Source organism: Aythya ferina (genome assembly GCF_964211825.1).
Source record: "Aythya ferina genome assembly, chromosome: 38".
Lineage (NCBI taxonomy): Eukaryota > Metazoa > Chordata > Aves > Anseriformes > Anatidae > Aythya > Aythya ferina.
The window spans coordinates 308600-332027 of record NC_140335.1 but is presented as its reverse complement, the minus strand read 5'-3'; the positions used below and the strand labels follow the sequence as shown (position 1 = coordinate 332027).

The window sequence follows — 23428 nt, the reverse complement described above, 5'->3', positions numbered from 1 at the left end:
GGGGGGGGGGTTAGGGTGGAGGGGGGGGATTTGGGGTCGTGGGGGGGAGATTTTGGGGTCGTGTGGGGGGGTGGGGAGGCACGGGGGGGGTTGGGGTGGCGGTGGGGGGATTTTGGGGGTGTGGGAGGGTGGTTTAGGGTGGCACGGGGGGGTTTGGGGGGAGTGTTTGGGGTTTTTGGGGTTCTTGGCCCCTCGCCCCGCCCCGGGGGGGGGTCCGCCCCCCCCCAGCACCCCGGATGCCGGGGGCCGAGATTCGCTTCCCGCCCGCGGCGGGGCCGGAAACCCCCCCCCCCCAAACCGCCCCCCCCACACCCCAAAAAAAAAAAAAAAATCCCAAATCCCCCCCCCTCCCCGGCACCCCACACGCACCCCATGGAGCTGGGCCCCTACTGGGAGCCCCCCCCTGAGCCCCCCCCCCCAATTCCAGGCCCCTGGGCCCCCCCCCCGGCCCCCTTCACCCAAACTTTTGGGGGGGGGCTCCTGGGGGAGGCCTGGGGGGCCGCGACCCCCGAGGGGGGGGGGAGGGGGGAGGGGGCCCCCCCCCCTCCCTACCTGCCCTTCGGGGGGGGGGGCCCCCCTCGAGGAGCCCCCCCCCGCCTGCCTCTACCAGGACCTGCAGCCCCCCCCCTGCGCCCCCCCCGGAGCCTTCCAGGGCCCAGGTGAGTGCAGGGGAGGCTTTTTATTGGGGAGGGGGCTTTTTTTTAATTGGGGGGGGTCTTTTATTATTGTGGGGGGTCTTTTTTTATTGTGGGGGGGCTCTTTTATTGGGGAGGGTCTTTTATTATTGTGGAGGGCTTTTTTTTATTGGGGGGATCTTTTTTGGGGGGGGGGTCTTTTTTTTGGGGGGGGGGCTCACCCTATTCTTGCAGCCCTGCAGGGCCTGGGGGGGAGTGACGGCTTCGTGGGACCCCCATGGGCTCCCGATGGGGCGCGGTGCCCCCAGGTGAGGCCGGGTCCTTTTTTTTTAGGGGGGGCAACCACAGGACCCCCCCCCAAAAAAATCTCACCCATGCCCCCCCCTCCCCCAGGACCCTGAGCGTTATCCCCCCTTTGCCGCCTTCCCCCCATGGCCGGCGTTGGGGGGCTGCGAGCTGGGCCCCCCCTGGGTGGGGGGGGCGGCCCCCCCCGAGGTGAGAGCAGCAATGGGGGGGGGGGCACAAGGGGGGGGGCACAACGCGGGGGGGAGAAATTGGGGGGGGGGTGCACAGGTCACCCTCATGACCCTTCTCTCTCCCCCCCCCCCCCCAGGTCCCCCCAGCGCCCCCCCCCTCACAGAGCCGCCCCCCCCACCTTTACCGGAGTCGCCTCAGTCTCGGGGGGGGGCCCCCCCGCTACCGGCCCCCCCCCATGCTGGACCCGGGGCGCTCGGGGCCGGGGCTTTTCGGGGGTCTGAGCTCCACTGGGGGGGCGCGCAGCCCCCCTGGCTCTCCAGACCCCCTGCGCCTCAAAGTTCCGTGAGTGGGGAAAATGAAGGGGCGGGGGTTATTATTTTTTTTTTTGGGGGGGGGGGGACATCTTGATTTTTTTTTGTGCCCCCCCCCCAGGCAAATCAACGTGGGCTCTGGCTTCCAGGCGGCCGTGCCGGAGCTGGGGGGCTGCGCCCGGAGCCCCCCACCCCCGAGGGGGGCAACGCTGGCCTGGAGCCCCTGGCCCGGGTTGGAGGGGGACCCCGCAACCCAGCGGCAAGGTGAGGCCCCCCCCGCACCCTAAAATTTGGGGGGGGGGGCTTCCGAGGGGGGGAAGCACCCTAATTGTGCCCCCCCCCCCAGTGGAGATGCTCCTGGCCCTATCCTGCTCAAGCGCTGTGCCGGGGGGGGGGCACCAACACTGAGCTGGCCCTGCACTGCCTGGCCCGTGCCAGCGGCAGCCTGACGGTAAGGTGGGGAGGGGGGGGGTCTGGGGTGGCCCCCCCCGCTCAAAAAAAAACCCCAACCTCACCCCAAATTTCTCTGCCCCCCCCCCCCCAAAAAAAAAAGGGAGCCCTGGAGCTGCTGCTGCTGGGGACACCGGCCTGGCCCGAGGCGCACCCACTGGCTGGGTACCACTATGCTGGTGAGGGGGGGGCTCGTTGTCTCGTGGGGGGGGGTCTTGGGGGGGGTCCTGGGGCTTGTGGCCCCCCCCCAGCACCCACAAAGAGCCCCCCCCCCCCCCGGCAGGCAGCGACTCCTGGAGCCCCCGTGAGCGGCGCCTCTTCGCCCAGGCGCTGGCGCGGCACGGGAAGGATTTTGGGCGCATCCAGCGGGCGGTGAGGCCCCCCCCGTGCCATAAATCGCCCCCCCATGCTATAAACACCCCCCCATGGTATAAACCCACCCAGATTTCCTGAGGGCACCCCAAAAATGCCTGTTCCCCCCCCCCCCCCAAGGTACCCTCCAAGCGGACGACGCAGTGCGTGGAGTTCTACTACCTGCACAAGGCGCGGATGGGGAGGGGGCGCAGGCAGGTATGGGGGGGGTTGGGGGCGCCCAGCAAATTGGGGGGGCTCTGGGGACCCCCCCGGAACACTCAAGGGTGCCGGGGACGCCCCCCGGAGCACCTGGGGGGGGTCAGGACCCCCTCTCTCCTGTCTGTGTTTCCCCAGGTGGTGCCCGAGGGTCTCGGCGCACAGTTCCCCTGCAAGCTCTGCGGAAAGTAGGGGGGGGTAAAAGGGTTTTGGGGGGGCAAATGGGGCTCGGGGGGGCCGAAAAGGGATGGGGGGGGCAAAAGGGGTCTGGGGGGGACAAAAGGGACTGGGGGGCCCCAAAAGGGTTGATAGGGGGGACAAAAGGGTCTGGGGGAGGCAGAAAAGGGTTGGGGGGGGGGGGCAAAATGGGCTGGGGGGGCCCAGAAGGGGCTGGGGGGGGGGCAGATCCCCCCGCTCTCCCTCAGCGCCCCCGTTTCCCCCAGGATCTTCCCCAAAATCAAGAGCCGCAACGCCCACATGAAGATCCACCGGCAGCAGGAGGGCTGGGGGGGGCCCCCCCCCCTCATCCTGCCCCCCCCCTGGGCTCCTGCCCTGGGGGGGGCCCTCATCGCTGTGCCCCCCCCCGCGGCCGCGAGCCCCCCGCCATGGGGTGGGGGTCCCGGGTGGGCCGGGCCCCCCCCAGACACAGCCAAGGCTGGAGGAGGAGAATTTATTGCAGAGGAGGGGGGGGGGCGCTGGGGGGGCCCCCTGTGAAGGGGGGGAAGGGGAGGGCGCAATTTGAAGCCCCCCCCCATAAATAAAAGCCGGGTGGCCCCACATCCAACGCCCCCCCCCCCTTTGGTTGTAGGATCCTGCGTGTCCTTGGGGGGTCCCCAGACAAAGGGGGGAGGCCCCAAATTTGAGGGGGGGGCCCCAATTGGAGGGGGGGGCCCCCTCACACCTCGATGCGGGGGTCGGAGCCGCGGCCCTGGCGCTGCAGCTGCTCCTCCTGCCGCAGTTTGGGCTTCTCGGTGCGCGTGTGCCACACCAGCACCTGGGGGGGGGGCACAAAAAAAAAGACAAGACTCCCCCCCGTCAGCCAAATTGGGGGGCGGGGGCTCGCGAACCCCCACCCTGCAGCCCTAGGGGACCCCCAGGCTTCACAGGACCACCCCAAGGGGTTCAGGATCCCCCCCCAAAGGGCTCAGGAGCCCCCCAAAGGGGCTCAGCACCCCCTCCAGGACCCCTCTAGGCTCCCTAGGACCCCCCTACACATCCCAGGACCCCCCCAGGAGGCCCAGGGCCCCCCCAGAACCCCACAGTATGGCACTCCTGAGACCCCCAGGACCCCCCCCAAAGGGGCTCAGGCCCCCCCAGATGAGCTCAGGACCCCCCCAGGACCCCTCCCAAGGAGCTCAGGACCCCCAAAAGGGGCTCAGGACCCACCCTAGGTCCCACCTACACTCCCCAGGCCCCCCCCAAAGGATCTCAGCCCCCCCCAAAGGACCCCAGGCCCCCCCCAACCTGCGTGCAGTTGTCGGCCTTGGGCTCCAGCTGGGCGGGGGTGACGAGCCCCCCCAGGAGGCTGCTCTCCAGGTACCCGCGCTCGGCGGCGGGGTCGAAGCGGGCGGCGGGGCGGGCGCGGAGCAGGGGGAGGGCGACGGCGAAGCCGGCCATGTCCAGGGGGAAGGGGCGCTCGGGCTTCCAGGCCGTGTGGAAGCCCACCACCCGCCCCCCCGCCACCAGCGGCCGCTCGAAACGCAGCCCCCCCACCAGCCCCACCGGCCAGACGGACACCCCCCGGGTGCTGCGCATCTGGGGGGGGGAGAGGGGTTGGGGGGTCAGAGGTTGGGGTAAAAGGGGCTTTGGGGGGGGTGTGGGGGGGTTAAGGGGGGAAATAAGGGGCTTGGGGGGGGCTAGAGGGGGGTTAAGGGGGGAAAGGGGGGGTAAAAGGGGCTTTGGGGAGGGTTGGGGGGGATAAGGGGGGAAATAAGGGGCTTGGGGAGGTTCTGAGGAGTTCCAGGAGGGGCTTAGGAGTCCCGGGGGAGTCTGAGGATTTTGGGGGGGGCCCGGGGGGGTCCGGGGGGGGCCGTACCTCCTCGAAGAGCCGCAGGCTGTAGGTGTTGTCGTCGTCGGCGAAGTAGACCACGGCCGCCTCGCCGGGGGGGCGCGTGTCCCGCAGCCACTGCAGGGCCCGGTTGCGCTGCTCCACGCCGCGGGGGCGCAGCCAGGGGGGGTCCCCGGGGCGGCGTCGGATTTCGGGGGGGGTGGGGGCGTGCAGGTGGGTGAAGGGCACCCCGCTGGCCGCCAGCAGCCCCCCCACCAGGGCGGTGGGGGCGGGGGCGTCCTCCACCACCACCCAGTGCAGCGCCCGCACGTGCAGCAGGGTCTGGGACAGGCGAACCAGCTCGGCCTTCTGCACCGGCCTGGGGGGGGCAGAAAAATGTTAGGGGGGGGCTAAAGATGTAGGGGAGGGGGTAGGGGATAAATTAGGGGGGGTGCAGAGAAGAAATAGGGGGGGGATGAGAGGAAAAGAGAGAGGAAAAAGAGCACAGGAAGGGGATAAAATGTTCTGGAGGGGGGAAAATATAATGGGGGGGTAATAAAATGAGGGGGAGGGAATAGGGATCGGGGGGGGAATACATGAAAAAGGGGGGGGGAAATCAGCATGGGAAGGGAATAAAATGTCTGGGGGGGGATAAAATGTAATGGGGGAGGGATAAAATATCCAGGGGGGGGGAATAAAGTGTCTGGAGGGGAGAATAAAGTGTCTGGGGGGGGTTAATAGCCCCGGGGGGGGGCAAATCAACGCCCCCTGCTCTCACCTGGCGTAGGTGGGAGTCACCACGTAGATGGTCGGCAGCGGGGCCCCCCCGGTCTCGGGCCCCCCTCCCGTTTTGGGCCCCCCCCCCCCAGCCCCGTGCCGCAGCTGGGCCTGGAGCTGGGCCAGGCGCCGCTCAGCGCCCTGCAGCAGCCGGGAGCAGTCACAGGGCTGCCCTGGGGGGGGGCAAAAATTAAAGAGGGGGGGTTAATTAATGAAAGGGGAGGGGTGAGGAGGGTTGTGCCCCCCCCCAGGCTCTCACCGAGCTGCAGCAGGGCGCAGAGCAACCCCAGCAGTGACACCACGAAGTAGACGAGGAAGACGTGCTTCAGCCTCAGCATGGCCGGGGGGGGGGGGAACTGGGGGGGGCAAAAAAAAATTGGGGGGGGTGGGGGGGTTCCTGGGGGGCAGGGGGGTGGGGGGGTGGCCCTGCAACCCCCAGCACCTTCCCGGTTCCTCCCAGTATGGACCAGTGGCCCCCAGTTCCCCCCCAAGGTGCAAAGATTCAGGGGGAGCAGCACCAGCCCCCCCAGTTCATCCCAGTTGCCCCCCCACATCTGTCCCAGTCCCTCCCAGTAGCCCCCAACCCATCCCAGTTCCTCCAAGTAAATCCCAGTCGCCCCCATTATATCCCCAGTCCATCCCAGTCCCCTCCAGTACATCCCAGTTGCCCCCCAGTATGTCTCAGTCCCCCCCGTTATGTCCCCAGTCCATCCCAGTCCCCCCAAGTAAATCCCAGTCACCCCCAGTACATCCCAGTCCCCCCCCCCAGTATGTCCCAGTCCCCCCCGTTATGTCCCCAGTCCATCCGCGTCCCTTGCAGCTCCCACCAGTCCCCCCCAGCCCGTCCCAGTCCCTCCCAGTGCTCCCAGTCCCGGTGCCCACGGGCCGTGCGGACGTGGCGCCGTTGCCATGGAGACCGCGGGGGGGGAGGGGCAGCCGCGGGGCCACCGGAACTCACCGCGGCGGGGGCGGGGCCGGGGACCGGAACCGGGACCTCGGGGACCGGAACCGGGCCGGGGCCGCGCAGCCTCCGCCGGGCCGGGCCGGGCCGGGCCGGCTCTTCCGGCCCTACCCCGGTACCCTCCGGCCGCTACTTCCGGCCGCGGTCCGTCCCCTAAACGAGTCCGTCTGGCACCGCCACCCCCAGCGCAATAGTTCCCCGCCCCCCCCAAAAGAAAACAGTCACTTTTCCCGTTTTTTTTCCGTTTTTTAATTCGTGTTTTATCAAAATCCGCGCGGGGGCTGCGCCCCACGGCCACCCCCTTGCCCCTCAACCGGAAGAGAAGGGGGTGGGGGCTCGCTTTTGCCCTCCCTCCCCCTCCCCCCCAGCATTGGGGGAGAGGGCGAGGGGAGGGGCCTCCCCCCACCCCCTGCTGCCCCCCCCAGCAGCTGGGGGGAAGGGGGGGGGCAGAAAGGGGGGGAGGGCACAGAAAAAGAGGGGGGGGGAGGGCAAGGAAAAAAAGGGGGGGGGAGGGGAAGGGGAGGAGGTGTTGCTGGGGGCACGGGGGGGGATTTGGGGGGGAGTTGTGGGGCTGGGGGGGGCTCAGGGCTGGGGGGGGCTCACAGTCTTGGTCCCCAGCCCCCACCAGCCCGGCCCCGCTCCCCCCCCCGCCTCAAATTGTGAGGGGGGGGGCAACGGGAGGGAGGGGGGATCAGCAGCAGCCCCCCCCACCTCCAAGCCCCCAAAACAACCCTGCGGCAGCAAGGGGGGGGCGAGGGGGGCTCAGAGGAGGGGGGGGGGAGCCCCCCCTGTCTCACAGCAGCCCCCCCCCTGCATTATCGCAGGATGATGGCCCAGTCGGCGCCGATGGGGACCCCCGGCTTGCGCAGGGTGAGGACGGAGGTCTCCGCGTCGTGCTGGAAGTCGAGGCGAGTCTCGGGGCCGGCTGTGGGGAGGGGGGAGCGCAAAACAGGGTGAGGGGGGGGCACAACAGCCCCAGGACCCCCCCCCAAACTTCCCCGTGTCCCCCTACTCACCTGCGGGACGCAGCACCACGGCCGCCGGCTTCCCCGCGCCGAGGATCACCACGCGCTCCACCCACGCCGGGGTCTCGAAGCTGCCCCGGGGGTCCGCAGAGCTGGAGGAGGGGAGGGGGGGACACAGAGACGAAAGGCATGGAGAGGGGCGCCCCCACAACGCGGGGGGGCCAAGGGGGGGCTTTTTGGGGGGGCTACCTGGCTGTCAGCGTGTTGCCGGCGAAGGTGAAGCGGCGGTGGAGGTAGCGCGCGGCCGTGGCGTAGTCGAAGCTCTGCCCGTCGTCCAGGAAGAGGTCGCCTTCAGCCGTGCCCTGGGGGGGTTGGGGGGGTCAAGGGGGGGCTCCGGGGGGGTTTTGGGGAGCCCCCCCCGCGGCGCTGGGCTCACCTGGGGGCTCAGGGCCACGTAGAGGGTGAAGGGATCGCCCTTCATGCACTCGGTGGAGCGCCGCACGCGGTCCTGCCGCGGCACCACAGTGCCGCCGCGCTGGTAGACGGGGATCTGGGGGGGGGGCAGAGGAAATTTTAGCTCCCCCCAGCCCCTCTGGGACCCCCCCAGCCTGTCTGGGACCCCCCCAAAGCCCTGGCACCACGCACGCTGCTCATGGTCACGGGCACGTAGAGGGTCTGGGGCGCGTGGTGCTTCTGGTGGGAGGCGATGTCGTACCACACCTGGGGGCAGAGTTATAGGGTGAAGATGTGCCCCCCCTGGGCAAAAAAAACCACCACTGGAAGTGCCCCCCCAGCCCTCTCCAGCTCACCTCTCCCTTGCCAGGCAGATAGACCTGCACGCCGCGGGCACCCTGCTCCGTCACGGGGTGCACGAGGAGAGCCCTGTCTGGGGGGGGGGGAAAAAGGGGGGGGCTCAGCACCAAAAGGGGGGGCTCAGAACCAAGGGGGGTGGGGTCCTGAGATGGGTGGGGGGTCGGGGGGGCACCACTCACCAATTAGGTACTGGTCATCCATGGCAAAGGTGGTGGTGTCCTCGGGGTACTCCATCCAGAGGGGCCTGGGGGGGGGGAAACGGGGGTAAAAGGGGGAGTTTTGGGGTGGATTTCAGGGCGGGGCAATTTGGGGAAGAAACGGGAGAAACGGGGGAGTTTTGGGGTGGATTTCGGGGCGGAGCGGGGCAATTTTGGGGCCTCACCTCATGACGGGCAGCCCGTGGCGGTGGCAGCGGTAGAAGGCGGTGTACCAGAAGGGCAGCAGGGCGTAGCGGTGGCGCAGGGCGGCGCGGATCAGCGCCGCGTTCTCCTCCCCAAAAAGCCAGGGCTCGCGCCGCACCGTGTCCAGGTGGGCGTGGGCGCGGAAAAAGGGCTGGAAGGCGCCCGCCTGGTACCAGCGCACCAGCAGCTCCGGCTCCGGGTTCTTGAAGAACCCCCCCACGTCGGCTGCGGGGATGGAAAAAGGCTCGGGGGGGTCCTAAAATGGTGCTGAGCACCCCCAAAATGTCCCCGCCCCAAATAAATAGCCAAGCTGCTCACCGCCGCAGAAGGAGAGGCCGGCCAGCCCGAAGCTCAGGCACATGGGGATGGAAATCTTCAGGTGCTCCCACTCAGCCGCGTTGTCACCCGTCCACACGGCGCCTTTTTTTGGGGGAAAAAGGGGTCCGGGAGGTTCTTGTGGGGGGGGGAAATGGGATGGTGGGGGGCGCAAGGGGGTCCCCGCTTCGTCCTGATCCTCACCGTAGCGCTGGGAGCCGGCGAAGAAGGCTCGGCTCAGCACGAAGGGGCGCTGCCGCCCGCCCGAGCGCTTGATCTGCCCCTCGGCCGTCGCCATTTGCTGGGGGGGGGAGGAAAAAATGGGTCGGGGGGGGAAAAAAGGGGTTGGGGGAGGAAAAAAGGGTGTCAGGGGGAAGAAAAAGGGGTTCAGGGTGGAAAAAAGGGGGTCAGGGGGAAGGAAGAGGGGTTGGGGGTGGAAGAAAAATGGGTTGGGGGGAGAAAGAGGGGGTCAGGGAAGGGAAAAGGGGGTCGGGGAGCCCCAGGGGGCTTTGGGGGGGGGGTCCTGACGGTGGGGGGGGCGCGGGCTCACCACGTAGAAGCCGTAGAGGTTGTGGAGGTCGCGGTGCTCCCAGCCGCCGTGGTGCACGGCGTCCTTGTGCATCGTCACCTCGGGGCCGCTGAAGACCGAGGGCTCGTTCATGTCATTCCAGGTGAAGAGGTTCTCGGTCGAGCCCTTTGGGGGGGGGACACGGTGATGATTTGGGGCTTCACGGTGACATTTTGGGGGGGTTATGGTGATGTTTTAGGGGGTCACAGGGTGAGGGGGCCGCTCCCACCTCGTACTGGTCGTAGGCGAACATGGAGGCCCACCAGGCGCGCATCTCGGGGTTGGTGAAGTCGGGGTACGCCGCTGAGCCTGGTGACGGAGGGGGGGCGTTAACAAGACACCCCGCACCCCCCAGGGACCCCCCCAAGCCCCTCAGCCCCCCTCACCCGGCCAGCACCACCCCTCGTAGTCGCCGCCGTCCTTGGTCTTGACGTAGAAGCCGCGGGCGCGCAGCTCGCTGTGCACGCGGTAGGCGCTGTCCACCTTGATGTGCGGGTCCACGATGCTCACCATCTGCGGGGGGCACCCCAAAAATCACCGTAGGACACCCAGGGGGATCCCCCAAACCCTCCCAAATCCTCCCAAACCCATGGGGGGATCCCAAACCTTGCGTTTCTTGGCGGCCAGGCGCTCGAGCATGGCGCGGGGCTGGGGGAACTTGCTGGGGTCCCAGGTGAAGTAGCGCTTGCCGTCGGCGTGCTCAATGTCGAGCCAGAGCACGTCGCAGGGGATGGCGTGCTCCTCGAAGCCCCGCTCCACCGCCGCCACGTCCTCCTCGTCGTTGTAGTTCCAGCGGCTCTGGTGGTAGCCCAGGGCGAAGAGCGGCGGCAGCGCCTGGGTGCCTGCGGCGAGAGGGCACCCCCCAGGTCGATAAAGACCCCAAGAATTGACTTAACGCACCAAAAACTGACCTAAACCCCCAAAAAACCTGACCTGATCCCCCAAAACCTGACTTAACCCTGCCAAAACCCTGATTTCACCCCCCAAACCTTGACCTAAACCCCCAAAAACCTGACCTGACCCCTCAAAACCCGACCTAACCCCCCAAAAACCCTGATTTTACTGATCTAACCCCTGAAAAACATGACCCAGCCCCCCCAAAACACTACCCAGACCCCCCAAAACCACTACCCAGCCCTCAAAAACACGACCCAAGTCCCCCCAAAAGCTGACTTAGCCCTCCCAAAAACCAATCTAACCCCTAAAAAAGTGACCTAGCCCCCCAAAAACACGACCCAGCCCCCCAAAACCATGACCCAGCCCCCCCCGGTACCGGTGAGGGCAGCGTACTGCCCCGCCACGGCGGCGGGCGTGGGGCCGAGCAGCAGGAAGACGTCGATGATGCCGCTCTCCGACATCCAGCGCACGTCCGTCTGCGGCGTCTCGCCGCCCCCCTGCATGTAGTCCAGCAGCTTCCCAAACATCGTCTGCAAATGGGGGGGCACAAAACCTTCAGGGGGGGTCACCCTGGGGGATGCCCTGTGGTGCTCGGGGTCCCCTAGGGGCTCTTCAGTGGACGCTAGGATCCCTTTACGGCTTGGGGTCCCTGCGGGGCTGCCCCATGGCGCTCAGGGTCCTTTTGAGGCTGTCCTGTGGGACCCGGGGTCCCCTTGGTGCTGCCCTGTGGCCCTTGGGGTGCTCCAGGGGACCTTAGTGCTGCTCCATGGTGCTTGGGGTCCCTTTAGGGGATGCCCTGTGGGACCCATGGTCCCTTTGGGGCTCTCCTGTGGTTATTAGGGCCCCCGTGGGGGATGCCCTGGGGTCGGTGCAGTGCTTGGGATCCCCTAAGGGCTCTGCAGTGGCCCTTAGGGTCCCCTTGGGGCTCGGGGAACCCCCCCAAAAAAGAGTTTGGGGGCTGACCTTGCCGGCCGTGTTGGAGCTGATGTCCACCCAGGTCTCGGCGGCGTTGAGCCAGAAGAGGCCGAGGGTGCTGCGGGCGCTGTGGGCCAGCAGCAGGGGGACGGAGCCGTAGAGAGCCATGGGGTTGTAGAGCTCGTACTGGAAGACGTCCAGGTTGTAGAGGCGGTACGGGTCCCCCCCCCTGCGGGAGGGCAGGCTGTCAGCATCCCCCCCCCGCAGCACCTTACCCCCCTCCCCCCAAAAAAAAAACAAAATTTCCCCCAAACTCACTCGGTGGTGCGCAGCCGCAGGTTGTCGGCGTGCTCGGGGATGCCGTAGACGTGCTCGAAACCCGGCAGGGAGAAGTCCAGCCCCACCGACGTGGGGCCTGGGGGGGTGGGGGGGGGGAATTAAGGACGCCCCCACCCCACAGAGGCCCCCATAATAAGGGGGGGGTCGCTACGGCCCCCTGGCACCGCCCTCACCGTTGGGTTTGGAGTCCGTGTGCGTCTTGAAGGTTTCCTCCCACGAGCCCGGCTCCTCTGTGGCCTCCTCTGCGGGCTGGGGGGGGGGGCAACAGCATCAGAAAAAGCCTCCCCACCTCATAAAAAGCCCCCCACCCCATAAAAAGTGCCCCCACAGCACCTTCTCGCTCTGGCTGTCGGCGTTCTCCGTCCCTTCGCCTCCCTCCTGCCCCTCGGCGGCTGCCTCCTCCTCTGCTGGCTCTTTGGGGGGGTCACTGGGGAACACGGACACGTTTTGGGTTTTTTTCCCCTTGGGGGGGGGCACTCGTGCACACACACACGCAGCGGGGATGCTCACTAACCCGTGGGAAGGGAGGGGGGAGCCCGAAACCACAGGGGTGGGTGGGGGGGTCAGGATGCAGCCCCTGAGAGGGGCCACATGAAGGTGGGGGGGGATTTTTGGGGTGGGGGAGGGAAATTTGGGGCGGGGGGGGCAGAACAGCAGCAGCAGCCACGGAATTACCTATAGAACAGGCTCCTGAGCTTATCCCACAAGCTCCCGAGCGAGCTACTAACTTTATCCGAGAAACTGGGGGGCGCACGAGGAAGGGGGGGGGGCGGCGTTGGGGCGGGTGTGAGGGGGGGGCAAAAAACAGCGCAGCCAGAAACAGAAACACAGCGAGAGTCAGCGCCCGCAGCCCCCCCCCCCAATTTATGGCCCCCCTCCTTGATTTTCACCCCCCCACACCCCAACCCCGGGGTTTATCTACACCAGGAGGGAGCCGGGAGCTGGAGGAGCTCCCCAAATCCCACCGGGGGGGGGGCTAAAAATGGGTGTAGCCCCCCCCCAGCGTACTCACGAGCCGGGGCGGGGGCGGAGGTGCTCGAAGACGAGCAGCCCGCGGGCGTTGATGCTGGCCAGCAGCTGGCGGCCCCGCAGCAGGTCCATGCGGAACGGTTTCGCCGTCAGCAGCAGCCGGTGCCCGCCGGGGCCCAGCGCCAGCTCCAGGCTCCCCTCCTCGCGCCCTGTCACCGTCAGCCTAACAGGGAAAGAAAAAAAAACACCCGGGAGGGTCACGGCGGTGCCCCCCCAGCTCTGAAATTCCCTTGCTGGGGAGGTGCAGGACTCACGGCTCGGGCTGCGGCTCGCCCAGCAGCACGTCGGGCACCTCGAAGCGGGGCCGCAGCGGGTGCAGCTCCCGGATGCGGATGCGCGTGGTGTTCTCCCGCAGCCCCGACAGCTCCAGCAGCAGCGGCACCTAGGGGGGCAAAAATCGCGCCTCACCGCGTGCCCAGAACCCTAAATTAATTAATTAACCCCCCCCCGAGCCCCGCACGCACCTTGGTGGCCTCGTTGACCAGCTGCAGGGTGGCGGCGCCGGGGCCGAGCTGCAGCGACTCGAGGAGGGCTCGGTACGGGGAGCGGCCGGGCTGGAGGTTGCGCTGCCGCCTGCACGGGAAAACGAGAGGGTGTGGGGGAAGCACAGCTCCAACGGGACTCCCCCCCCCCGATAAGAAATTGGTGGCCCGGGGGGGCACCCACCTGCAGAAGGAGCTCTGCTCGCACGTCTTGAAGTTGCTGCGGTCCACGGCCAGCACGGCCCCGAGGAGGAGGGCCCAGAGCAGCAGCGGTGCCGGGCGCTGCCTGGGGACGGGGCAAAGGGCACGGCCGTTACCAGGGGGAGAACGGGGGGGGGTTAATAGAACCGGGAGGGGGCTGGGGGGGTCGGATGTAACCGGGGGGGGTCTTGGAATACCAGGGGCCACACCGGGGGGGTCCGGGAAAAACCGGGGATGGACTGGGGGGGGTCTGTGTGTAACTGGGGGACTCCGATTGGAACCGGCGGGGTCTGGGAGCAACTGGGAGGGGGTTGGGGGGGGTCTTGGAGCAATCGGGGCTGGAATCGGGGGGGGCTGTGTGTTACCGGGGGGGTCTGGGTGGAACCGGGGCCAGACCAGGGTGGTCCGGGTACAACCGGGACTGGATTGGGGGGGGATCCAGATGTAACTGGGGCTGGACTGGCGGGGTCTGGGTGTAACTGGGGGGGTCTGGGAGCAAACGGGAGGGGGCTGGAGGGGTCTTGGAGCAACCGGGGCTGGATCGGGGGGGTCCGGATGTAACCCGGGGGGGTCTTAGAGTAACAGGGGCCGGACCAAGGGGGGGCCGGGAGACACCGGGGGTGGATTGGGGGGGGCCTGGGCATAACCGGGGCCGGGCCGGGGGGGCCCCAACGTGCCCGGGGGGGGAGCGGGGACCGGGCCGCGGGGACTCGGCCTGGTCCCGGGCCTCGCCCCGAGGGCCCCGTGGCGCCGGGACCCGCCCGGTGAGGGGCTGGGGGGGTCCCGGGGGGGTCCTGGGGGGGTCTCACACCGGGAAGTGGGGGGGGGAAGCGGCCGCCCGCCCCCCCCGCCGCGCGCTCACCTCCCCGGCGCCGCCGCCATCTTGGCTGAGGGCTGACCCTTGACCCCGCCCCCCGGCCCCCCCACGCCGTCGCACGCCATTGGCTGCGCGGAGCCCCGCCCCTCCCCCGGGAGCGCGCTCCCGCCCCGCCCCGGGCGCACCTGGTCGCCCGGGGAGCGAAGCCCCGCCCACGCTGCCCCGTGATTGGCGCGCGGGGGGTTGAAAGGCGGGAGAGGGAGCCGATCAGAGAGCGCGGTAGGCGCGGCCGGAGGGAGGGGAGCGGCCAACCAATGAACGCGAGGTAAAGCCGGAGCGACGCCGCCGAGCAACCAATCACAAGCAGCCTCCCGGCCCGCTCGGGGTTACCCCAGCAACGCCCCGCCCCTGCTGCCATGGCAACCGCGGCCCGCCCCTTCCTCCGCCGGGAGGGCGGGAGCAAGCTCCGCCAGGCTGAGTGGCGTCACCCAGAGCCAATCAGCGCGCTCCCACAGCCGACCGCCACGAGAGGCAGGCGCGGCGCCCAATAGGAGCGGCGCAGCGGGCAGCCGGGCGGCCAATCGCAGCGGGGGCGGGGAGGCGGCTTTGTGGGGGAGCGGGGCCGGGCCCGAGCGGCGGAGCCAGGCCCGGAGCCGGGCCGGGAGCCCCCCCCCCCCTCCAGGCCCCGCCATGGAGTTCCCGGAGCACAGCCGGCAGCTGCTGCGGGGGCTGCGGGAGCAGCGGGCCCAGGGCTTCCTGTGCGACTGCACGGTGCTGGTGGGCAGCGCCCCGTTCCCGGCGCACCGCGCCGTGCTGGCGGCCTGCAGCGCCTTCTTCCACATGTGCTACGCCGAGCGGCTGGACAAGGGCGAGCTGGTGCGGCTCAACAGCGAGATCGTGACGCCGCCGGCCTTCGGGCTGCTGCTCGAGTTCATGTACGAGGGGCGCCTGGCGCTGGCCGCCACGCCGCTGGAGGACGTGCTGGCGGCCGCCAGCTACCTGCACATGAACGACGTGGTCAAGCTCTGCAAGAAGAAGCTGCAGGCGCGGGCCCCGGCCGAGGCCGACAGCACCAAGCGGGAGGAGGAGGAGGAGGATGAGGACGACCCCCCCCGCAGCCCCGTTGCGCTGCCGCCCGCCGCCCTCCCGCAGCGCCCGGCCAGCCCCGGGGCGCCGCCGCCTCCGCTGCTGCTGTCGGTGCCGCCGGGCCCGGTGGGCCAAGCCGGGGAGGAGCAGCGGGCCCTGGCAGCCCCCGAGCCACCCGCGGCCTGCGTGGACGTGGCCGACACCACCCAGCCCGGCGTGGAGGGCGAGTGGCCCCCCCGCAACGCCCCCCCGGACCTCTCGCTGCCCAGCCCCAGCAGCTCGACGGAGGCCGCCCCGCGGCCCGCCTTCCCCGGGGGCGAGCTGCCGGCCCCCGGGGAGCTCTGCGCAGGGCCCTGGGCTCCCGCCGCCCCCGCCGGGCTGCTGCCCGCCGCCGTCAAGGCGGAGGCCATCGTCATCTCCGACGAGGAGCCCGAAGCGGGCGCCCGGCGCCCCGGCGGCCTCTTCCCGGGGCCGGCGCGGGGTCCCCGGGGGGCGGCTTTCGGGGAGGCGGCGGCGGCGGCGGGGGAGCCGCTGGCTTTCGGGCTGCCGGCGCTGCGGGAGCCGCTGTTCCTGCCGCCGCTGGAGGGGCGCGGGGGCTTCGGGCTGTTCGCCGAGGAGGCGCCGACGTGCCCGACGTGCGGGAAGACCTTCTCGTGCTCCTACACGCTGCGCCGCCACGCCACCGTGCACACGCGGGAGCGCCCCTACGAGTGCCGCCACTGCCTGCGCAGCTACACGCAGTCCGGGGACCTCTACCGGCACATCCGCAAGGCGCACAGCCACGGGCCGCCCGCGCACCGGGGCCGCGCCGACAGCGACCACGGCAACCCGCCCTAGCGGGACCGGGCCGGCGAGCGGGCGGGCGCTAGGACCCGGGGAAAGGCCCGCGGGGCCGCCGGTGGGCGGGGCCGGAGCGGCGGGTGGGCGGGGCCGGAGCGGCGAGGGGGCGGAGCGGGTGTACGGAGGTCACGTGGGCTGGAATAAAGCGCGGCTGGCAACGGGCGGTGGGGTTGTGCCTGGGGGGCGGGGCCTGAGGCCACGCCCACGCCGCCCTCCCATTGGCTGGCATCATCAGTGCGGGCGCCCGGCTGCCTTCACCCGCCGCGGCTGCGCATGCGCGGAGTCAGCCGCACACAGAGCCGTGGGTTCGAATCCCGGCCCCGGCTCCAACCCCCCCCCCTTCCCCTCCGGTGACCCTCCCCAGCCCGGTGCCCCCCCTCCAGCAACGCACCGGGACGCTTAAAAGCACTTTAATCACAAAAATAGAGCTCTCTCCGCGGCGGCACCTATAAAAAGGGGGGGTCAGGGACACGGTGAGGGGTTGGGGGGGGGGCAAGCGCCCCAAACCCGGGTCAGGAGCAGGCGTGGGGGGTGCAGGCCGGGGGGGCCCCCCCCCCGAAGAAGGAGGGCTCGGTGAGGGGGTGCAGCAGCAGCAGGAAGAGCAGCACCCCCAGCAGGTAGCAGGGGAGCAGGGCCCGGCGCCGGGGGTGCTCCAGGGCGGCCCCCACGGCCGGGAACCCCATGGAGTTGCAGAAGGAATGGCACAGCACCGGGCCCGCCAGGTGGCCTGCGGGACGGACGGACAGACAGACAGACGGGGGGGTCAGCAGGGCAGAGAGACCCCCCTCCAGTCTGCCCTGCACCCCCCCAGCCCCGGCCCCGTGCCCCCTCACCTGTCCTGAGGAAGATGAAGGCCGTGTAGGCACCGAAGAGGGCGGTGTAGGAGAACTGGAAAGCTGCAGGGGAGAGGGGAGGGTGTGGGGGGTGTGTGGGGGGGACATAGGGACAGATTTTCCCCCCCAGGATCCCCCCCCAGCCGTACCTGCCGACATGAAGATGCTGCCGACAGAGCCCTGGCGGAAGCGGAGCTGCTCAATGACGTGGTGGAAATGGGCTGGGGAGCGAGGGAGGGGGTTAAGGGGGGGCACAGAGGGAATTTGGGGAGGGGGAGGTCCCCGGGGGGGGGTCCCACCGCGCTCACCCACGCCGAAGAAGAGGGGGCAGGCGAGGACGGCGGGGCCGGGGCCGGTGCAGGGCACCAGCATGGGCAGCATGCAGGCGCGGAAGACGAGCTCCTCGGTGAGCGGGGCCACCACCTGGTTCCGCAGCCAGCGCACGTCCCCCAGGCACAGCGCCCACAGCCGGGGGTCTGCGGGCACGGAGGGGAGGCGCTGCCACCCCCAAAAGCCACCCCTGTCCCCATCCCCCCCCCCCCAAATCACACCCCTGACCCCCCTAAACCTGCCCCTCTGTGCCCCTAAAACCCGTCCCTGTGTCCTCAAAACCCACTCCATGTCACCAAAACCCATCCAATTCCCCCCAAACCTGCACCCTTATGCCCCAAAAACCCACCCTGTGCCCCCAAAACGCTGCCCATTGGCCCCCAAAACCCGATTTTCTACCCCTAAACCTGCCCCGTGACCCCAAAACCCACCTGTTGCCCCCAAACCTACCGCTGCACCCCCAAAACCCAACCTGTGTCACCAAAACCCACCCCAATGACCCCCAAAACTCACTACACCTTCCTCCCCCAAACCTGTCCCCCCGTGCCTTCAAACCCACATCCCCCAAACCCCACCCCCAGACCCCCTAAACCCATTCCTGCCCCCCCCCCCTGTGTCCTCCCCTTACCCAAAGCCCCCCTAACACCGTCGAGCCAGCGCCAGGGGCAGTCCATGGAGAGCTGGATGAGGGGTCCCAAAAAGAGGACCTGGGGAGGGCAGGGGGGGGGTCAGAGGGGGCTGGGGGGACCATGGGGGGGTCGTGCCCCCCCGCTACCCCCCCATGTACCATGGTGAGCAGCAGCGGCAGCAGCGTGGCCGGCACCAGCCCCTCCAGCCGCAGCCCCAGCAGCGCCGGCAGCGGGGTGTCTGGCTAAAGGGGGGGGAAAAGGGGAGAATCAGCAAAAATTAGGGTGCCCCCCCCCAAGAAAAAAAATTTAGGGACCCTCCCCAGGCTCACCTTGATGCCCGTCAGCTCCTTCCAGAGCCAGACGAAGGCCGGGGAGAGCCCCGACACCACCAGGACGCTGGTGAAGCGGCGCTTGATGACGGACGGGTGGTCCCTGCGGTGGGGGGGTCAGCGGGGGAGCCCCCCAGATCCTAAAAACCCTCCCCCAAACACCCTTAATGCCCCCCCCACCCTCCAGCACCCCAAAAAATCACTCCCAAGCACCCCACACCCCCCCAGCACCCCAAAGCCCCCCTCTCAACACCCCAAGGCTCCTTACAGCCCCCCCCCAACCCCAGGACCCCCCGGGTGCCCCCCCCCGAGCTCTCCCCCAGCCCCCAGAGCCCCCCAGCCCCTCCCAGAGCCCCCCCCGAAGACCCCAGCCCTTCCTGGTGCCCTCCCAGTGCCCCCCAGCCCTCCCCCCGTTCTCACCCAGAGCTCCCCGGTGTCCCCCAGCCCCCCCCGGTTCCCCCTCCGGTTCCCCCCAGAGCCCCCTGACCCCCCCCAGCCTCCCTCCGGTGCCCCCCAAGCCCTCCCCGGCTCCCCCCGGTGCCCCCCGGTGCCCCCGTACCGCGGCAGGGGGCTGCCCCAGACGTAGAGGCTGCCCACGTAGGAGCAGGCCAGGCTGAGGCAGGCCAGCACGGCGGCCCAGCAAGCCCCGGGCCCGGCAGCGGCGGGGGCCGGGCCGGTTCCGTGCCCCGGGGCCGCTCCCGGGGCCGCCGCGGGCCCGGCTCGGCCCGGAGCGGCCCAGGAGGAGCCGCCCGCGGGCTCCGACACCGCCATGGCGCGGCGGGGGCGGGGCCACGGCCGGGGGGTGTGGTCAGGGGCGCGGTCAGCCACGGAGGGGGTGTGGTCAGCCATAGAGGGGCGTGGTCAGCCGTGGAGGGGCGTGGCCAATCCAGGGGCGTGGGGGTGTGGTTGCGGTGAAGGGGCGGGGCCCAAAAGTGGTGGGCGGGGATAGGGGCGGGGTTTTGGTGGAGGGGGCGTGGCAAAAGAGTGGGGGCGTGGTCTATGGGAAAGGGGCGGGGCCATGTGGTGGTTGCGGAGGGTGGGGTGGGGACTGGGAACTGGGGGAACTGGGACAAACAGGAATAACTGGGGGAACTGGGATTAACTGGGGGAACTGGGAGTAGTGGGGACGACTGGGAGAACTGGGGGAAACTGGGTCTAACTGGGTGAACTGGGACCAGTGTGGGCAACTGGGGTTAACTGGGGATAACTGGGGGAACTGGGTCTAACTGGGGGAACTGGGGGCAACTGGTACCAGCAGAGGAAACTGGAAGAACTGGGGCAACTGGGACCAATGGTGACAACTGGGGGAACTGGGGCTAACTGGGGGCCACCTGGGGGCCCCCTCACTGCCCCCCATTTTGGGGATCCGGGGGGGGGTCCCGGGCACCCCCCGTGCTGGGGGAGGCCCCAGGGTGCCCCTCGCCCTGCTCCGGCGCCTCAGGGGGCTGCGGGGATGGAAGGGGGGGGGTGAGAGGGGGTGGGGATGAAATTTGGGGGGGATGAAATTTGGGGGGGGTCTCACCCACCGCGGGGGGGTCGCAGGAGGCGCAGCGCAGGAGGCGGCGGCGGCAAATTTCGGCCAGGCTCCGGCGGGCGGCCGCGGCCAGCGCCGGGGTGTCGGCGACCTGGGGGGGGGCTGGGGGGTTGGGGGGGGGTTTGGGGACATTGTGGGGGGGTCGGGGAGGTTTTGGGGTGCCCCCCACCTGCATGAGGCTCAGGCAGCGACGGCGGAAGCGGGCGCTGGAGCTGGCGGCCACCACGGCACCGAGCGCGTCCAGCGCCACCGGCAGCGCCCGCAGCAGCCGCTGGTGGCCCTGCGGGACAGGGACCAAGGGGGGGGGGGGTTATTTTTTTGGGGGGGGGGGTCAGGGGTCGGAGGAGACCCTCCCCAAGCCCCCCAAGCCCCCACCTGAGCCCTGCGGTGGAGCTCCTCCAGCAGCGGGTGGAGGAGGGCGCGGACCCCCCGGGTCAGGGCTCGGTGGTTGCCCCCCAGCAGCGGCTCCGCGTGCGCCAGGAGCAGGCGGCGGGTCCCTGGGGGGGGGACACAATGGGACAAAGGGGGGGGGTGACAAAAAAAGGGGACCCCCCCCAGCCCCCCACGCACCCGCCTGGTAGGGCTGGAAGGGGTCGCGGTGCCGCAGGAAGAGGAAGAGGAGCAGGGTCTGGGGGGGGGCGTCCCCAGGGGGGGACCCCGACGCTGGGCGCAGGGCGTAGGTGGCATCGGGGGGCAGCAGCCCTGTGGGGACAAGGGGGGGGGTGACACTCGAGGGGGGGTCCCCTGGGTGTCCCTCCCCCCTGCCCGCTGTCCCTGCACCTTCCTCGGGTGCTGGTGGGGTGCTGGGGGCGGCGGCGCAGCCGAACTGGTCCCAGTCCACCAGCCACGAGGGGTCCTGGAACAGGCGGGGGGGGCGCGGGGCGGCCGGGAGCCCCGCGGGGTCGCAGCAGAAGATGTGGGGGGGTCGTCAAGGACAACGGGGGGGGACAGGGCTGTGGTCCCAAGCCTGTGTCACCGCGTCCCCAAGTCCCCAGCCCCGTGTCCCCAACACCATGTTCCTGTGTCCCCATGTCCCCAAGTCCCCGTCCCCATGTCCCCGTCTCCCCATCCCAGTGTCCCTGTCCCCATGTCCCTGTGTCTCCATCCCCATGTCCCCGGTGTCCCCATGTCCCCATCCCCATGTCCCCAACCCCATGTCCCTGTGTCCCTAGCCCCGTGTCCCGGTGTCCCCAACCCCATCCCCATGTCCCCATGTCTCCATCCCAGTGTCCCCGTGTCCCCGTGTCCCCCTCCCCGTGTCCCCATGTCCTGGTGTCCCCAACCCCATCCCCGTGTCCCCCTCCCCGTGTCCCCGTCCCCCAGGATATGGCTGCGGCTCGGAGCCGGGTGCCGCTGTTGGGGTGGGGGCGCAGGCAGGGGCAGAGGGCGGCGGCGGGGAGGGCGCTGAGCTCCCCCCCCAGCCCGGCGGCGGCGGCGGCCGGGGGCAGGCGCAGGGCGATGGGGGGGGCGGCCACGGGGTGCAGCCGGGAGCAGGGGGGGGCCGCGCCGGGGGGGCCCAGCCTGGGGGGGATAAAAAAAAAAGGGGGGGAGAGACCCCGGGTGAGTGGTACCGGGGGTGGCGGGGACACCGTGCTGCCCCTGTCACCGTCCCTGTCCTGTTCCCGACCCTGTCCCCATCCCTGTCCCCATCCCATCCCCATCCTTTCCCTATTCCCAACCCCCTCCCGTCCCTATCCCCATTCCTGACCCCATCCCAGTCCCCATCCATGTCTCTGTCCCAGTCCGTGTCCCTGTCCCCATCCCGTCCCCATTCCTAACCCCATTCCCACCCTGTCCCCACCCCTGACCCCATCCCATCCCCACCGTGTCCCCATTCCCATCCTGTCCCCATCCCGTCCCCATTCCCGTTCCCGTCCCCGTCCCCACCCCGTCCCGTCCCTCACCTCACAAAGTGCCTCCCGTTTGCCCGCAGCCGCAGCCCTGCCCCCTCCCAGGCGCTTTCGGGGCTGGGGGGGGACACAAAAAGGGGACGGGGCTGGGACCGACCCCGGGACCCCCCCCAGCTTTGGGATCACGGCAGTGACCCCATACCCATGGTGCCGGTGCCACCTCCAGTGACCCCAAAGCTGGTGTGAGGGGGAGGGGGTTTGGGGGGGTCACTCCCTCACCCATATGGGGCTATTTTTTTTTTTTGGGGGGGGTCATTTACCCATATAGGGTTGGTTTTTTTGGGGGGGGGTCACTCACTCACCCCAGGTCCCACGAGGTCACAGTGCCGTCCACGCTGACGCAGAGGTGGAACTCCACCTGGGGGGGGGGCACAGAGGGGTGGGTGTGGTGACAGTGACACCTTGCCCCCCCTCCGGACCCCCCCCCCACCCATGGGTGCCCCCCACCTCGGGGTGCACGAGGCTGGCCCGGTGCAGGAAGCGCCGCAGCTCGCCGCAGTCGGGTCGCGGCATCCCGGGACGGGGGCAAACCTGGGGGAGGGAGCAAAATGGGGCTGGGGGGGGGCACCCCAATACCCAGACCCCCCCCCCCCCCAAAAAAAAATCCCATTTTTATTTGGGGGGGGGCTGCTTGGCCCCGTTTTCCCGGCAGAAACGGGGCCGCCCCGCTATATTTAGCCGCCCGCCCTACTTCCAGTCCCGGGGGGGCTGTCCCCAAAACGCCCCCCCCCATAACAAGGTCACCCCTGGAGGGGGGGGGGAGGAAAGGGGCCCCCCCTGCCCCCCCCCCTTTACCTGGAAGGCCGCCTGCAATGGGGCTCGAGCCAGCAGCCGGCGGCAGCAGGGGGCTGCGGGGAGGGGAGCGGTGGGGTGGGCACCGAGCTGCTCCGGGACCCCCCCCTCACCTGGGGGGGGGGGTAGCGGTTAGCAGACCCCCCCCAAATAAAAGAGGGGGTTATTTGGGGCGGGGGGGGGCAATTTACCCCCCCACAGGGCCTCGGAGCGGAGGGCACGGCAAAGCTCCCCGGCGGCAGCGACTGTGGGGGGCAAGGGGGTGTTGAGGGGGGGGTGTGGGGGGGTGCCTGACCCCCCCACACACCCGGGACCCCCCCGGGACCCCCCCCAGTACCCGTGGTGGTGCAGCGGGGCCGCTCCTCGCCCCCCTCCACCACCAGCGCCAGCAGCAGCGCCCCCCCCCTCGCCCGCTCCTCGTCGTGGGGGGGGCACAGGCGCAGCAGGAGCAGCTCCAGCACCTGGGGGGGGGGAAATAAGCGGGGGGGGCTGCAGACCCCACACCCAACCAGGATCTGCCCCCCTTCCCCCATTGCAGCCCCTTCAGGGACCCCCTGAGCCCCCCCCAGGACCTGCTGGACTCCCCCTTAGCACCCTAGGCCCACCCTGAGCCCCTCCAAGGCCACGTGTGCCCCCCCCAGGACCCCCTGAGCCCCCCCCCGGGACCTTCCTGGATCCCCCTAGGCCCTTCCTGAGGCCCCCCAGGACCCCGTCAACCCCCCAGGGCCCTCCTGGACCCCCCTAGGCCCTCCCTGAGCCCCCCCCAGGCCCCCCTGAAGCCCCCCAGGACCCTCCTGGACCCCCCCTCGCTCTTCAGGCCCTCCCTGAGCCCCCCCTAGGCCCTCCCTGACCCCTCCAGGACCCCCTGAGCCCCCCCAGTCCCGCTCGAACACCCCCAGAACCGCCCCCCCACGAGACCCTATAACCCCCCCAGGCCCCCCCAGACCCCCCCACCAGGACCCCCCCCCAGACCCCCCCCCCCGCACCGCTCGCGCAGCCCCGTCCATCTCTCGCGCCCCCCCCCCCCCAACAGCGCCCCCTGGCGGCTCGGAGGGGAGGGGCCGGGGAGGGGGGGCCGGGGCGGGGGTCGCCATGGCAACAGAGGGGGGAGGGGGCGGGGCCTGCCGGGGGGGCCGTCGCCATGGGAACCGCCCCTCCCCCGCCCCCCTCGGCGGCGGGCCCCCTGTTGCCATGGCGACGGCGCGGCGGGGGGGGCGCGGACGGGTCCATTTGGG

The 23428-nt window shown here is 70.0% G+C and overlaps 6 protein-coding genes across 8 annotated transcripts; 2 read left to right on the top strand and 4 right to left on the bottom strand.

Moving 5' to 3' along the window:
- Nucleotides 1–882: 882 nt before the first annotated feature.
- On the top strand, nt 883–3222 carry LOC311426172 (uncharacterized protein). The gene is made up of 10 exons (XM_084502351.1): nt 883–943; nt 1029–1130; nt 1249–1449; nt 1545–1687; nt 1770–1874; nt 1977–2052; nt 2157–2245; nt 2366–2443; nt 2582–2631; nt 2887–3222. Exons 2-10 carry the CDS (start codon nt 1067–1069, stop codon nt 3155–3157), a joined length of 1077 nt encoding a protein of 358 aa, XP_084358477.1. The 5' UTR covers nt 883–943; nt 1029–1066; the 3' UTR covers nt 3158–3222.
- On the bottom strand, nt 3100–6258 carry B3GAT3 (beta-1,3-glucuronyltransferase 3). 2 transcript variants are annotated; one of them, XM_084502352.1, is made up of 6 exons: nt 6166–6258; nt 5467–5563; nt 5209–5380; nt 4479–4809; nt 3908–4198; nt 3100–3437 (listed from the first exon to the last, which is right to left on the bottom strand). In XM_084502352.1, exons 2-6 carry the CDS (start codon nt 5543–5545, stop codon nt 3339–3341), a joined length of 972 nt encoding a protein of 323 aa, XP_084358478.1. In that variant the 5' UTR covers nt 5546–5563; nt 6166–6258; the 3' UTR covers nt 3100–3338. The 2 variants fall into 2 exon arrangements, with proteins under 2 accessions (XP_084358478.1, XP_084358479.1); XM_084502353.1 differs by lacking the exon at nt 6166–6258 and adding an exon at nt 6090–6121.
- Nucleotides 6259–6393: 135 nt separating this feature from the next.
- On the bottom strand, nt 6394–14050 carry GANAB (glucosidase II alpha subunit). Of its 2 annotated transcripts, XM_084502346.1 has the most exons (25): nt 13956–14050; nt 13077–13178; nt 12875–12983; nt 12665–12792; nt 12394–12573; nt 12057–12122; nt 11715–11808; nt 11555–11630; nt 11361–11457; nt 11091–11271; nt 10504–10657; nt 9837–10072; nt 9617–9743; nt 9460–9539; nt 9213–9356; nt 8867–8963; nt 8666–8767; nt 8329–8572; nt 8126–8190; nt 7943–8019; nt 7779–7853; nt 7570–7683; nt 7383–7495; nt 7185–7285; nt 6394–7093 (listed from the first exon to the last, which is right to left on the bottom strand). In XM_084502346.1, the coding sequence occupies exons 1-25, from the start codon at nt 14033–14035 to the stop codon at nt 6984–6986; spliced, it is 2952 nt and encodes a 983-aa protein (XP_084358472.1). In that variant the 5' UTR covers nt 14036–14050; the 3' UTR covers nt 6394–6983. The 2 variants fall into 2 exon arrangements, with proteins under 2 accessions (XP_084358472.1, XP_084358473.1); XM_084502347.1 differs by lacking the exon at nt 12057–12122.
- Nucleotides 14051–14188: 138 nt separating this feature from the next.
- On the top strand, nt 14189–15998 carry ZBTB3 (zinc finger and BTB domain containing 3). The gene has a single exon (XM_084502348.1). The coding sequence runs from the start codon at nt 14601–14603 to the stop codon at nt 15831–15833; it is 1233 nt and encodes a 410-aa protein (XP_084358474.1). The 5' UTR covers nt 14189–14600; the 3' UTR covers nt 15834–15998.
- Nucleotides 15999–16230: 232 nt separating this feature from the next.
- RCE1 (Ras converting CAAX endopeptidase 1) lies at nt 16231–18745 on the bottom strand. Its single transcript, XM_084502350.1, has 8 exons — nt 18517–18745; nt 17958–18060; nt 17787–17870; nt 17628–17706; nt 16978–17145; nt 16819–16890; nt 16670–16732; nt 16231–16563 (listed from the first exon to the last, which is right to left on the bottom strand). Exons 1-8 carry the CDS (start codon nt 18726–18728, stop codon nt 16349–16351), a joined length of 996 nt encoding a protein of 331 aa, XP_084358476.1. The 5' UTR covers nt 18729–18745; the 3' UTR covers nt 16231–16348.
- Nucleotides 18746–18841: 96 nt separating this feature from the next.
- TOP6BL (TOP6B like initiator of meiotic double strand breaks) lies at nt 18842–22226 on the bottom strand. The gene is made up of 9 exons (XM_084502349.1): nt 21849–22226; nt 21704–21759; nt 21396–21458; nt 20272–20347; nt 20062–20193; nt 19867–19988; nt 19661–19771; nt 19484–19582; nt 18842–19402 (listed from the first exon to the last, which is right to left on the bottom strand). Exons 1-9 carry the CDS (start codon nt 22132–22134, stop codon nt 19301–19303), a joined length of 1047 nt encoding a protein of 348 aa, XP_084358475.1. The 5' UTR covers nt 22135–22226; the 3' UTR covers nt 18842–19300.
- Between the last annotated feature and the right edge of the window lie 1202 nt (nt 22227–23428).